This window comes from Chiloscyllium plagiosum, chromosome 4, assembly GCF_004010195.1.
Source record: "Chiloscyllium plagiosum isolate BGI_BamShark_2017 chromosome 4, ASM401019v2, whole genome shotgun sequence".
In the NCBI taxonomy this organism is placed as follows: domain Eukaryota; kingdom Metazoa; phylum Chordata; class Chondrichthyes; order Orectolobiformes; family Hemiscylliidae; genus Chiloscyllium; species Chiloscyllium plagiosum.
The window spans coordinates 54,451,858-54,464,669 of NC_057713.1; the positions used below are offsets into that span (position 1 = coordinate 54,451,858).

At 39.7% G+C, this 12,812-nt stretch overlaps 1 protein-coding gene across 1 annotated transcript in view; it reads left to right on the plus strand.

Annotated features, from left to right (window-relative positions):
• Positions 1 to 12,812, plus strand: part of rock1 (Rho-associated, coiled-coil containing protein kinase 1) — a 205,992-nt gene that overhangs the window by 141,150 nt on the left and 52,030 nt on the right. The window contains exons 20-21 of the mRNA XM_043688241.1: positions 3,525 to 3,709; positions 9,384 to 9,453. Of these exons, the coding sequence (XP_043544176.1) occupies positions 3,525 to 3,709; positions 9,384 to 9,453 (255 nt within the window). The remainder of the gene's footprint in view (positions 1 to 3,524; positions 3,710 to 9,383; positions 9,454 to 12,812) is intronic.

A 12,812-nucleotide genomic window follows, 5' to 3' on the forward strand; every position in this document is an offset into this window, starting at 1 on the left:
TAAAAGAGACCTAAGGGGCAACGTTTTCTCACACAGGGGGGTATATGTATGGAATGAGCTGCCAGAGGATGTGGTGGAGGCTGGTACAATTGCAACATTTAAGAGGCATTTGGATGGGTATATGAATAGGAAGGGTTTGGAGGGATATGAGATGGGCGCTGGCAGCTGGGACTAGATTGGGTTGAGATATCTGGTCAGCATGGACAGGTTGGACCGATCCATACTGTACATCTCTATGACTCTATAACAGCTTCTTCCCAACTGTTATTTAGACCTCTGACTAGGCGTCTCAAATTTTAAATTTAATGTTGATCTCACGCTTTGTGCACCTTCTATGCAGCCTTAACATTGTATTCCTCACACTGTTCTATTACCCTTTGCATTTTGTATGGTATGATTTGCCAGTACTGCATGTAAAACAAAACTTTTTACTGTACATATGTACATGTGACAATAATAAATCAAAATATATTCAATACTGTGCCACACAATAGACTTGAGGAAAGTTCACAATTACAGAATAAAAGGGACACTTGCAACATGGATATAAACTTTTCCAAGGGATAAGAAAAAGAGACTCATGGTGACTGAATAGTTCCAAGAGGTCAATATAAGGTCCATGCTTTTGCTGATTATAAATAAAAAACCGAACAAAAAAAGAGAACTTATTTTCACCCAGAGGTTGTTGGGAATCTGTAATGCACTGCCTGGGCAAAACAGGAAACCTTTGAACCTTTAAAATGTATGTGGATGTGCACTTCAAATGTGATAACGTGATATTATTCTATACTTATATAGGACATGAGTTGCATGGAGGTAGGAAGGACTGCAGATGCTGTAAATCAAAGTCGATGAAAACGTGGAGCTGGAAAGGCACAGCAGGTAAGGCAGCATCGGAGGAGCAGGAAAGTCTACTTTCCTGCTCCTCCGATGCTGCCTGACCTGCTGCGCCTTTCCAGCTCCACTTTTTATTGACTAAGACACTAGTTGCATATGTATCTGAGTGCTTCACTTTAGGAAGGATATAAATGCACTGGAGAGATCACAGAAAAGATTTAAAAGGATAAGAAACTTCAATAATGAGGATGAATTTGAGAGGTTGAGACTGTTTTACTTGGAGAGAGGATATTTGATAGAAGTTTTCAGAATCAAGAGTGGTCTGGACAGAGTAGGAATTGAGAACCAGAGGGCACAGTTTTAAAGCATTGTGCACATTAAGCAAATGCAAGGTGCAAAAAGTCTTTTCCATATATTGAGTAGTTAGGATCTGGAATGTATTGCCTGGAAGGTGGTGGAGACCAAGAGAGTCGACGTTTCAGGCAAACGGCCAATGGCTTTTGCCCGAAACGTCGACTGCCCTGCTGCTCAGATGCTGCCTGACCTGCTGTGCTTTTCCAGCACCACAATCTTGATTCTAATCTCCAGCATCTGCAGTCCTCACTTTCGTCTGGTGGAGACCAAGTTCAGTTGAGATGCTCAGAAGGACATTAGATGGTTATTTAAATATAAACAATATGCAAAGTTACAGAGAGTTTATACTAAATCAAAATGCTCAGTGAGCAGGTGCAGATACAGTGGGCCAGATGGCATTCTTCTGCAGTGTAACAATTCTGTGATTTTGAAACGCTGCGATTTGCTGCACTGGTTTTGTACTTTACAAGTAAAGTGTGCTTCATATAAAAAGTGCAACCAAATGGAAACTCCACAAAATATCTGAATTTCACAAACATATTTGGCATTGTCCCATCTAATACTCACTCGCAAGGTTCTTTGGGATTGACAGCAAAATAACCTGTAAAATGGTTGTTAGATTGACTTGGTGGCAACATGGAGACTTGTCAGATTAGAAGTCAGTTACCACTGGAGGACCAAAAGGATTGATGTTTAGGCTGCTGTTGTCTACAAGCTTTCAGAAATTACTTAATGAATGGAATATTGTCCTAAGTGTTTAAATTTATGAATAGAAATGAGATTAAAACACTGACCAAAGCTGCTTATCAAAGTGAAAAAATCTAGTGGGTAATGGACTACTTAAGAGTGACAGATAGAGAGATGATAAGCGAAGTTCACCATGAACAAATGTAATGAGATTAGGTATATGAAGTAAAATTACAGAGTACATGTTAAAAACAAATGCGTTTAAGGTGATAAAACTGAAGAAGTCTTGGGGATTTTGATGAATAGTTCAGTAACACTTTTGATTCTATATCCATAAGTGAAAAAAGCCAAGCCAATTTTGGATTGTGTAACAAAGGTTAGTCTTTAAGTCTAAAGAGCTGTTATTGAAATTTATCTATCCTTGTCGGGCATAATCTGGAATGCCATTTTCACTTTGATTTCCTCATTTTAAAAAAATGAAATATTCAGATGTTCAAAGGAAGACTACCGAACTAATTCCTGAACTGAGAGACTTTGAGTGAAAGAGAAAGATTGTCCACCTTGAAACTGTACTGTAGAGGAAGGACAATGCAGCAGGACGTAATGATGGGTATGGAAAGTTTGGGTGTACAAAAGCTGTTTTGTGAAGCACAGGACTCTCGTATTGAGGACACAATTTAAAACTGAAGATACCAAAAGAAAATAGAAATTTTAAACGGCTATTTTGTTTGCATAATGTGATAGATGCTGATGAGGTCAGTGAAACAGAAAATGTATGAGAGATTAATGCTTTAATCGATATCAAAATTGATGATGGATGTTTAGGAGTATTGAATAGTCTTCTGTGAGGAGATAAACAGAGTTAACATTTAGTGTTCAGTGACTATTTATCAGAATTGAAAGCAGCTGGGAAATTGTGCTGTATTTATACTGATGACTGATGGGAAGGGGGAGGGGGTTGTGGGGCAGGGAATGAGTCAAATAGAAGGAGTCAGAGTTCAGGTAGAAAGATCAGTGCCAGTGTGTACCCCTCTGAAAATAGTGCAGGTTTATTAACATTTCAGACAAAAAAAAAGGATCTCCCCCAGGCTGGAGCATATCTTTGATTCTTTCCCTTGCGAAAATAGGCCACTTCCCATGGTGGAAAATTGCTCAAACTGGGTCAGAGCATAGCTTGCACCCTGCCCTCTCTGGGGACACTGTTTGTATCTCGTCCCGAATGAATCCAGGGGGCACAACCGGGCCTGGAAATCACCCAGGCAGGTGGACGGCTGGAATTCACTCCCTTACGAAAATGGGCCGCTTTCCATGGAAGCGTCTTTTAATTAATATGTTAAATTACCCTGCAGCATTAGAAAAGAGAAAGTATGCTCACTTTTTTAAATATGGTTTTTATATATAGTCTTCAGTTAATAGGAAAGATAACCAGGTGTGTGGCATTATATATCCTCTAAAATAGTCAGGAATGATGTGTGGGTAAGTAGGTGTAATTTGCTGCTATATTCTGGAAATCAACCTTTGAATGTGAAGCACTCTGGGGCATCCTGATAGATGTGATATTGCCTTTTTAAATGCAAACCATTTATTTCACCTTAAACTAAGATAATATACCTAAGAAATGATAATCAATATTCTTAATTATGCAGGTGAAGAATCTGGCACTACAGCTGGATCAAGAGATGAATAAACGAGAAATGACAAAGAGTGAACTGAAGGCCCAGTCACTGGAAGCAGACAATCTGAAAGGCTCAGAAAAGCAGTTGAAACAAGAGATCAATTCATTGTTGGAATCCAAACGGTCACTCGAATTCCAGCTGGCACAGCTCTCAAAGTATTTATTTCTGCTTTAACATTGTACTGATTCATTTATTGGGAAATTTTATTTTTTAATCTATGTTAAATTGAGGATTTTGAGCAGTGGTACTTAGCTGTAAAGATGACTAATATTGTATATGATTTCAAAAATTACTCATAAGATTTGAAGATTACTATGTTTGACTGTGCAACAGGATGTTGAAGTGATAGTTTTCCACTAAAGAGTTACAGCACAGTGAAATAAATGTCTCATTGAATTAGGGATTTCTGGAATGGTTGCAATTTTTTTGCAGGGAATAAAAATATGTTAACCAACGTAGAGATTCTTACATGCCTCAGATAGGAAGTTAAAGAAAAATGCAACTTAAATGGGGAACTATGTTTTTAAAAAACTCCATTGTGAACTAACAAATATACCCTTTTAGCCTCCTCCTCCTCCTTACCATAAAACTGTGCCCCCTGGTTATTCAACCCCCTCCCATTAAAAGAAATGCTTCTTCCTCTCTATCCTGCCTGTGCCCCTCAGAACTTGGTACATCTTAGTCAGATCTCCCCTCAGCCTTCTCTGTTCTAAGGTAAACAATGCCAGTATACCTAGTCTCTCTTCATAGCTGAACAGCTCCAGCTCAGGCAACATCCTGGTGCATCTCTTCTGCACTTTCTCTAGTGCAATTACATCCTGCCTACAGTATGGCAACCACAATACTCCAGCTTTGGCTTAACCAATGTGACATACAGTCCATCATAGGTTTATGCAAAGTTCTCAGTCTTTGTTTTGCTACTATGGGAAATAGTAAGAATTACCCAGGCAAGGTAAACTTAAATGGTGTTTCCCTCAGAGTCCTGGTGTTGCTGTCTGCTTCTTAGTGGCTAAGACATGTATGGTCATGATTTAGGAAGTGGGACCAGTCATGTCAAGCTCTCAGCCACATTGTGTCTGTCTGTCTGAAGATGAATAAGAGGAGACAGAAGACAACAAAAATAATTGCTTTTAACAGACATATCTCCTGTGGAAAAACATTGAATTTAAACAAGTTAATTAAAGCTATAGTAGCAATTTGTTTGCTGACATATAGGTGTGTCAAATTAGTGCAAACTATCTACTATTCCTGATAGTGCTTGCTTTTGAAAGTATATAGATTGCATTGCTGTGGTTGAACCTTGTGCTTAACTGTTTCATTCATGTTGTATCAGTATTTTACTCACTGTAGCCATGAGTGCAAATCAAAATGAAAGTAAAACCAAACCCTCTAATTATACTCTAGACAGCAATGTTTTTTTGCACCCATGGAACATAGATTGTAATGATGTGATAGTTCATAAAGGATAAATGCACGCTCTGACAATCGAGGAATAGACATTTTATGTCTATGAATAATTAATCTGAGGACATGTTAAACTTTAATAAAGAAAAGCTGTTCAGTGGCTTTAAATGATAGTATTTAAGGGAAAAGCAGATGAGATCTCCCTCATGTTCTGATTAATATCTATCCTTCAAACAACACAAAAGAAACAGATTATCTAGTTATTTTACATTGCTCTATTTAGAACCTTGCTGAGCAGAATTGGCTGCTGCATCCTCACATTACAACAGCAGCTACACTGCATAAGTGTTATATTGGCTGAAAAGTACTCTGGGACACCATGAGTTATGAAAGGTACTATATAACTGCAAGCTCTTTCTTTCCTCTGCATCAAAGAATGAGCTGCATTTATAGTGCCTTTCAGGGCCTGATGGTAATTTACCACATTCTGTAATAAATTAAATATGAAGTGTAGTGAGTATAGTTTTATAAATAAGTGTAGCAGAAATTTCACACTAATGTTTTACAAAGCTAATAAGGTATACTAATGTTGATTGAAGGATACATATTGTTGGAAGCACGTGGATTTCCAGAACTCCCTGCTCTTTTTTGAATCGTGCCATTGGAAAATAGATTTCATATAGTTGCCACTTGGTGAAGAATGGTGAATCATCACCACACGTCACGAGGGTGGCATGGTGGCTCAGTGGTTAGCACTGCTGCTTCACAGCGCCCAGGACTCGGGTTCAATTCCAGTCTTGGGTGACTGGCCATGTGGGTTTGTACAATCTCCCCGTGTCTGCAAGGGTTTCCTTCCACAATTCAAAGATGTGCAGATTAGGTGAATTGGCCATGCTAAATTGCCCATAGTGTTAAGGGATGTGTAGGTCAGGTGCATTAGGGGTAAATGTAGAGTAGTAGGGAAATGGGTCTGGGTGGGTTACTCTTCGGAGGGTCGGTGTGGACTTGTTAGACCAAATAGCCTGTTTCCACACTGTAGGGATTCTAGGTAGGGATTCTAAATATTCACACTTTTCAATCTCCTCAGTGGGCCACAGCAAAGGTGATGCACTTTGATCAGAAGAACACTGAAAGACAAAATAAAATAGGAGTACAATTCTAAAGGAGATGCAGGAGCAGAGGGATTTGGGTGAATGCATGAACAGATCATTAACGGCAAGACAGGTAGAGGGAGCAATATATAAAGCATATAGTGTTCTTGGCTTTATTAATAGGGACATAAAGGCTGGATAGACTGGGACTACTTTCACTGGAGCTAAGGAGGTTGACAGGTGACATTATCGAGCTTTCTAAAATCATGAGGGATATAGATTGGGTTGGTGGTAGGTGTCTTTCCACTAGGGTGGAGGATTTCAAGACTAGGGGTATGTTTTTAAGGTAGAGGAGAGAGATTTTAAATAGATATTGAAGTGCACATGTTTTCCGCAGAGGGTCGTTTGGATGTAGAATGAACTTCCTGAGGAATTGGTGAATGTGGACACAGTTACAATGTTTAAAAGACACTTAAATATGTACATGAATAGAAAAGGTTTGGAGGGATATGGGCAAGAGCAGGCAGGTGGAACCAGTTTAGTTTGGGATTATGTTTGGCATGGATTTGTTGGACCGAAGGGTCAGTTTCCATGCTGTATGACTCTAAAATAAGAGCCCATGTTGTTGGAGGTAGTATATTACTGTGGTAAGAGGATTGACTAGCTAATAGAAGACAGTGTTAGGAGGAATGGGGCATTTTCAGGTTGGCACTCTATAACTAGTGGAGTGCCACAAGGACCACTGCTGAGATCAGGGTATTTACAATGTATATTAATGACTTGAATGATGAAAGTGAATGTACTATCACCAAGTTTGTCGATGACACAAAAATATGTGGGAAGGCAAATGGTGATAATGATGCACAAGAGTCTACACAGGGATTTTGAAAGGTTAAGCAAGTAGACAAATCATTTGGCATATGGAATGATATGTGTGAAAATGAGACGTTGTGCAATTTAGCAGGTAGTGTTCAGAGCTGAATATTATTTAGACTGTAGACTGCAGAAAGCTACGGAACAGAGGGATTAGAAATTTTCATCCATGGATCATAAATTCATGCTAGCATACAAGGAAGGCAAATGCAATTGAGGCCTTTATAGCAGAGAGAATGGAGTATAAAATTAGGGAAGTTTTGCAAAACTATGCAAAGTACTAGTTGGACTTTAACTGAAATACTGTGACTAAGGAAAGATATACTGGCATTGGAGGCAATCCAGAGAAGGGTCTGTAGGCTGATACTAGGTATGGAGGGACTGCCTTATGAGGAGAGGTTGAGTAGGTTGGATCTGTATTCATTCGATTTTATAAGAATGTGAAGTTACCCTATTGGAGCACACAAGATTCTCTGGGCTCTTGACAGGATAGATATGGAAAGGTTGTTTTCCGTTGTCAGAGAGTCTTGGATCAGAGATAAGGAGTAAAATTTCTCAGTAGTGAATTTGTAGAATTATTTCCCACATAGGCTGTCAAAGCTGGGTTGTTAAGTATATTCAAGGGTGAGATAGATTTTTAAGGGAATCAAGATTCTAGGGAAAAAGCAAAGAAGTGGACTTGAGGATTATCAAATCTGTCATGATCTCATTGAATGGAAGAGCAGGCTCAATTTGCTGAATGACCTGTTTCTGCTTATATCTTATGGGTGAAAAACATAGGCAAAAAGCAACAAACTGTGGATCGAGTCCAAGGGTGAAATGAGCTGACTTTGTCACATTTAATTTGGTTTTTGACAATGCTATCACATTACTGTCATTCACTGTTTGATAGAAAATCCTCAATTTAGCAGATCAATTGGATCTAGATCTTTGCTTGAATTGTTAAAGCTTCCATTCAAAATCTTAGTTTTTCTTTCACTCTGACAGTGAGAAAAGAGAGAGACCATTTTTCTCTTACAGATGTTCTAGAGATCAGTATAACTCCCTTTCTCAGCTCTGTGACAAACTACAACATGAAAATGCAAAAGACTGTTGCTAAGCAGTGTTAAAACCCAAACGCACCTCGTGCCAATTTCTCTCACAGAAGTATCAAATCCCACTTCTCCAAACGTTATATGATTTCTTTGCAGCCAATGTGAGTACATCACGCAGTTCCATTTTTGATCTTAGAAGTGCAAAACAGAACGAGTTATGTTCTTTGCAACACAACAGTATCTGAACTTCCATTTTTCCCCAGTTTATATTTTTTAAAAATAGTCATTATACGGGAAATATAGGTCTTCTCATGCCTAAGGCTTCAGTCTTTGATAAAAATGTTTATTTCAGTTCAGATTGGCTTTGTTTATAATTGTTTCATGAAGCTTGCTCAACCTATGATCAGGTGATTACTGTGTCCACTTTTAAGTTGGTGGTTTTTACTTTTTGAAACCATTTCAATCCATGAGAGTCCAATCAATGGATAGAATTTAAAAATCAATAGTGCACACTTTCTCACTATTGTGAATATCCTATAGATCAGTCCACCTGAACAAAGTAACATGCCCTCAGGATTATATAAACAATTCAGCATTGTTTATACTTTGTCTTGTATTGTTACAAAGCCAAACAGTTAAAAGTTCTGGAAATTTATATAAATCTTGTATTTTTATAAATCCCCTCAAGCCTGAACTCTCACACCCATCTCTATCAATGGCTTTGTCTGGTTGCTTCCTTTCTTGGGTTTCAGTGAAAGTCACGAAGAGAATTTAATTCTCATAATAACAGAGATGGTTCCAAAATGGCAGTTGAAACCAAGTCAGCAATTAATGACAGTCTTGACAGTACAAGAGCTGAATTGTGCAAATCCGCAGTACCCCAGCTTGATAGACTGACCATCTTAGCTCAATACTGAAATCTGGAGGGCTTGGTTATCATAGTGAGCTGGAATTCTTCTTATGTAATTTAGTTATCAATGTTATTCAATATCAGATTTGCTAAAGTGATCTAAGTTGGGTAAGTATTGAGAAGCATGTCTGGAAAGCTCATTTAACTTTGTCAAATTCCACTTGTAGCTCTGTCCTGTGTTAATTTGATTGGGGTTAGTGCAATTTGAGTCTTTGGCAAGAACTTCTAACTCCACATTGTAGATGGATGAGGATTCAGTATGAGTATTATTTCGAGATTCTCAAAATTGAATGGTTGGTTACCATACATGTTATACACCCAATTTAATCGGAGAAAGGACCTAATGGAAGTCACATTTTCTAGTGTCATATTTCTCATACAAATAGTCATACTTAAAGTAGAGATTTTTGGCAGTTCAGCCTAATAATATTGCTTTTAGATATGTTTGTATATAATACAGCTTTAATTTAAATCACATTAAGCAACTATCTGATAATGCCTCATATGATTTCTTAAGGCAATATCGAGGAAATGAGGGTCAAATGCGGGAACTCCAGGACCAGCTTGAGGCAGAGCAGTATTTTTCTGTAAGTGATATTTTGATATTCAAAAAATTAACTTTGAATACAGTAAAAATACTTAAAGTTGCATACATATGACTTTTGCAAGCTAGAAACAACCTTAATTACAAAAATCTCTTGAGATTCAATTTTGCTTTACACCGTAGCCTGAGTTTTCCCTGTGCCTGGTTTCCCTTTAGAAGGTGGTGGTGAGCTGCCTCTTGAACTGCTGCAGTCCATTTGGTGTAGGTACACCCACAATGCCGTTATTAGGAAAGGAATTTCTGGATTCAGACCTGCTGGCAGTGAAGGAACAGCAAAATATTTCCAAGTCAAGATAATGTGTGGCTTGGAGGGGAATCTCAGGTAATGTTGTTTCCATGTATTTGTTGCCCTTGGCCTTCCAGCTGATTGTGGCCATAGATTGGAAGGTGCTGTCTAAGGAGCATTGGTGAATTGCTGTAGTGCATCTTGTTTTCTGGGACACAATACTGCTATTGTGCTTCAGTGGAGGAGGGAGTGAATGTTTGTGAATATGGTACTACTCAAGCAGGCTGCATTTTCCTGGATGGTGTTAAGTTTCCTGAGTATTGATGGAATTGCACTCATCCAGACAAGTGGGGAGTATTCCATCACATTCCTGGCTTGTGTTTTGTTAATGGTGAACAGACTTTGGGGAGTCAGGAGGTGAGTTACTCTCTGTAGGACTCCTAGTCTCTGACCTGCTGTTATAGCCCCAGTACATATGACTAGTCCAGTTCAATTGCTGTAAATGGTAACCCCAGGATGTTCATAATGGAGATTTCAGTGATGGTAATGCCATTGAGCGTCAAGGGGCGATGGTTAGAGTCTCTCTTGTTGGAAACTACTTGACACTTACATGGCACAAATGCAATTTTTCACTTGTCAACCCAAGCCTGGGTATTGTCTTGGTCTTTGATGCATTTGGACATTGACTACTTCAGTATCTGAGGAACCTTGAATGGTGCTGAACTTTGTCCAGTCTTCAGTGAACATTCTTAGTTCTGACTTCATGACTAAGGAAAAGTAATTGATGAAACAGCTAAAGACGTTTGGACCAAAGACACAACCTTGAGAAACCTCAGCAGTAAGGTCCTTGGGCTGAAGTGATTGATCAACAACAACCATGATGGTCTTATTTTGTGCCAGGTATGACTCCAATTAGTGGGGATTTTCTCCAAAATTCCCATTGACTCTAGTTACTAGGGCTTCTTGATGCCACACTCTAGTCAAATGCAGCCTTGATGTCAAGGGCAAACATTCGCACCTTCCCATTGAAATTGATGAGCTTTGTCTGTGTATGAACCAAGGCTGTAATGAGTTCAGGAATTGAACGGCCCTTGCAGAGTTCAAACTGAGTATCAGTGATGATGGAGAGTCAACTGATGAGGCAGTAATTGACAGGTTTTAATTTGTTCCATTTTGTGAACAAAACACACCTGGGCACTTTTATACATTGTTGGCTAGATGTCACTGATGAATAGCTTGGCAGCAAATTCTGAAGCACATGGCTTCATTACTATTGTCAGAATAACATCAGGGCCCAGAGCCTTTCTTGGTGTCATGTGTAGCAAATGGAATTGGTTGAATACTGGAAACTTAGATGCTGGGGACCTCTGGATGAAGCTAAGATGAATCATTCAATTGGCATTTCTGGCTGATGATTGTTGCAGGTGCTTCAGCCTTATCTTTGGCAGTGATGTTCTGGATTCTCCCATTATTGAGGTAGGGATAATTTTGCACTGCCTCCTCCAGTTATTTAATTGGCCACCATCATTCACCGTTGAAGGTGGCGGGATTGTAGAGTTTAGATCTAATCCATTTATGTGGATTGTCTAGCTCTTTGTATCACGTACTACTTATATTGTTTGGCATGTAAAAAAACTGTGTTGATGCTTCACCATGTTGGCATCTCGTTGTTAGGCATGCCTTGTGCTGCTCCTGGCATATGATCCCCACCTTGATGATAATAGTAGAGTCAGGATATGATGTTCTGAAATTAATACCATTTAATTTGGCAGTAGCACTACAAAACACGATGAGGGGTATCCTCATTGTGAAGCTGGGACTTTATCGCTACAGGTCTCCTGTTGATACTATCATGGACAGATGCACATGCACTAGGCAGATATGTGAGAATGAGGTTCAGCATGTTTTTCCCTTTTGTTGGTTTTTCACCTAGGAGTCATAGAATTGTACAGCATGGAAGCCCAGTACTTGCCTCAGATCCATTCTGGCAGCTATATCTTTTACACCTTGATCAGTTCGGTCAGGGATGACCCTGCAGAGCCAGTATATGTGATGGACAGTGATGTCTCCACCCAGAGTACATTTTGCATCTTTGCCACTGTCAGTGCTTACTTTGTGATATTCAACATAGTAAGTGCTAATGAACAGGAATTTCCTTTGTCTACATCTGACCTGATGACATGAGACATCAAAACGTCCATAGTCAGTGTTGAGGACTTACACTGTGTCCTAACTGCATTGTGCTGTCACCTTTTCTGGGCCTCTTCTGTCAGTTGCACATGACATGACCGGGATGGTAATGGTGGCATTTGAGGCATATTTGAGCATGGCTATATCAGACTATTGAGTGACAAGTCTCTAATATAGCTTTTCCAATTTTGACATTGACCTCTCCGTCTCCGTTGCATTTGTTCCGATGATGCCAGCTTCGACAAATGAGCCTCCAAAATGTCCACCTTCTTCCTCAACCAAAGATTTCCTAACACAGTGGTTTGACAGAGCCTTCAGCCAGGTTTGACCCATCTCCCTCACTTCAGTCCTCACCCTCCTCTTCCCTTCCGCAACAGTGATAGGATCCCCCTTGCCCTTACCTACCGTCCCACCAACACCTAGAGGATCATTCACCAACATTTCTGCCTGCTCCAGCAAGAAACATGTTCCCCTCCCCTCCCATGTCAGCCTTTGGCAACTTTGGTTCCCTCTGGGACCTCCTGGTCCACTCTTCCTTCAATTTCAACACCTTCCCCTCCCCCCACAGCTTCACAGCACCTTCTGCTGCAACTGCAGAAAGTGCAACAACTATCCATTTACTTATGTCATTTACGTAAATGATTTGGATGTGAGCATAAGAGGTACAGTTAGTAAGTTTGCAGATGACACCAAAATTGGAGGTGTAGTGGACAGCGAAGATTACAACAGGATCTGGACCAGAAAGGCCAATGGGCTGAGAAGTGGCAGATGGAGTTTAATTCAGATAAATGCGAGGTGCTGCATTTTGGGAAAGCAAATCTTAGCAGGACATATACTCTTAATGGTAAGGCCCAAGGGAGTGTTGCTGAACAAAGAGACCTTGGAGTGCAGGTTCATAGCTCCTTGAAAGTGGAGTTGCAGGTAGA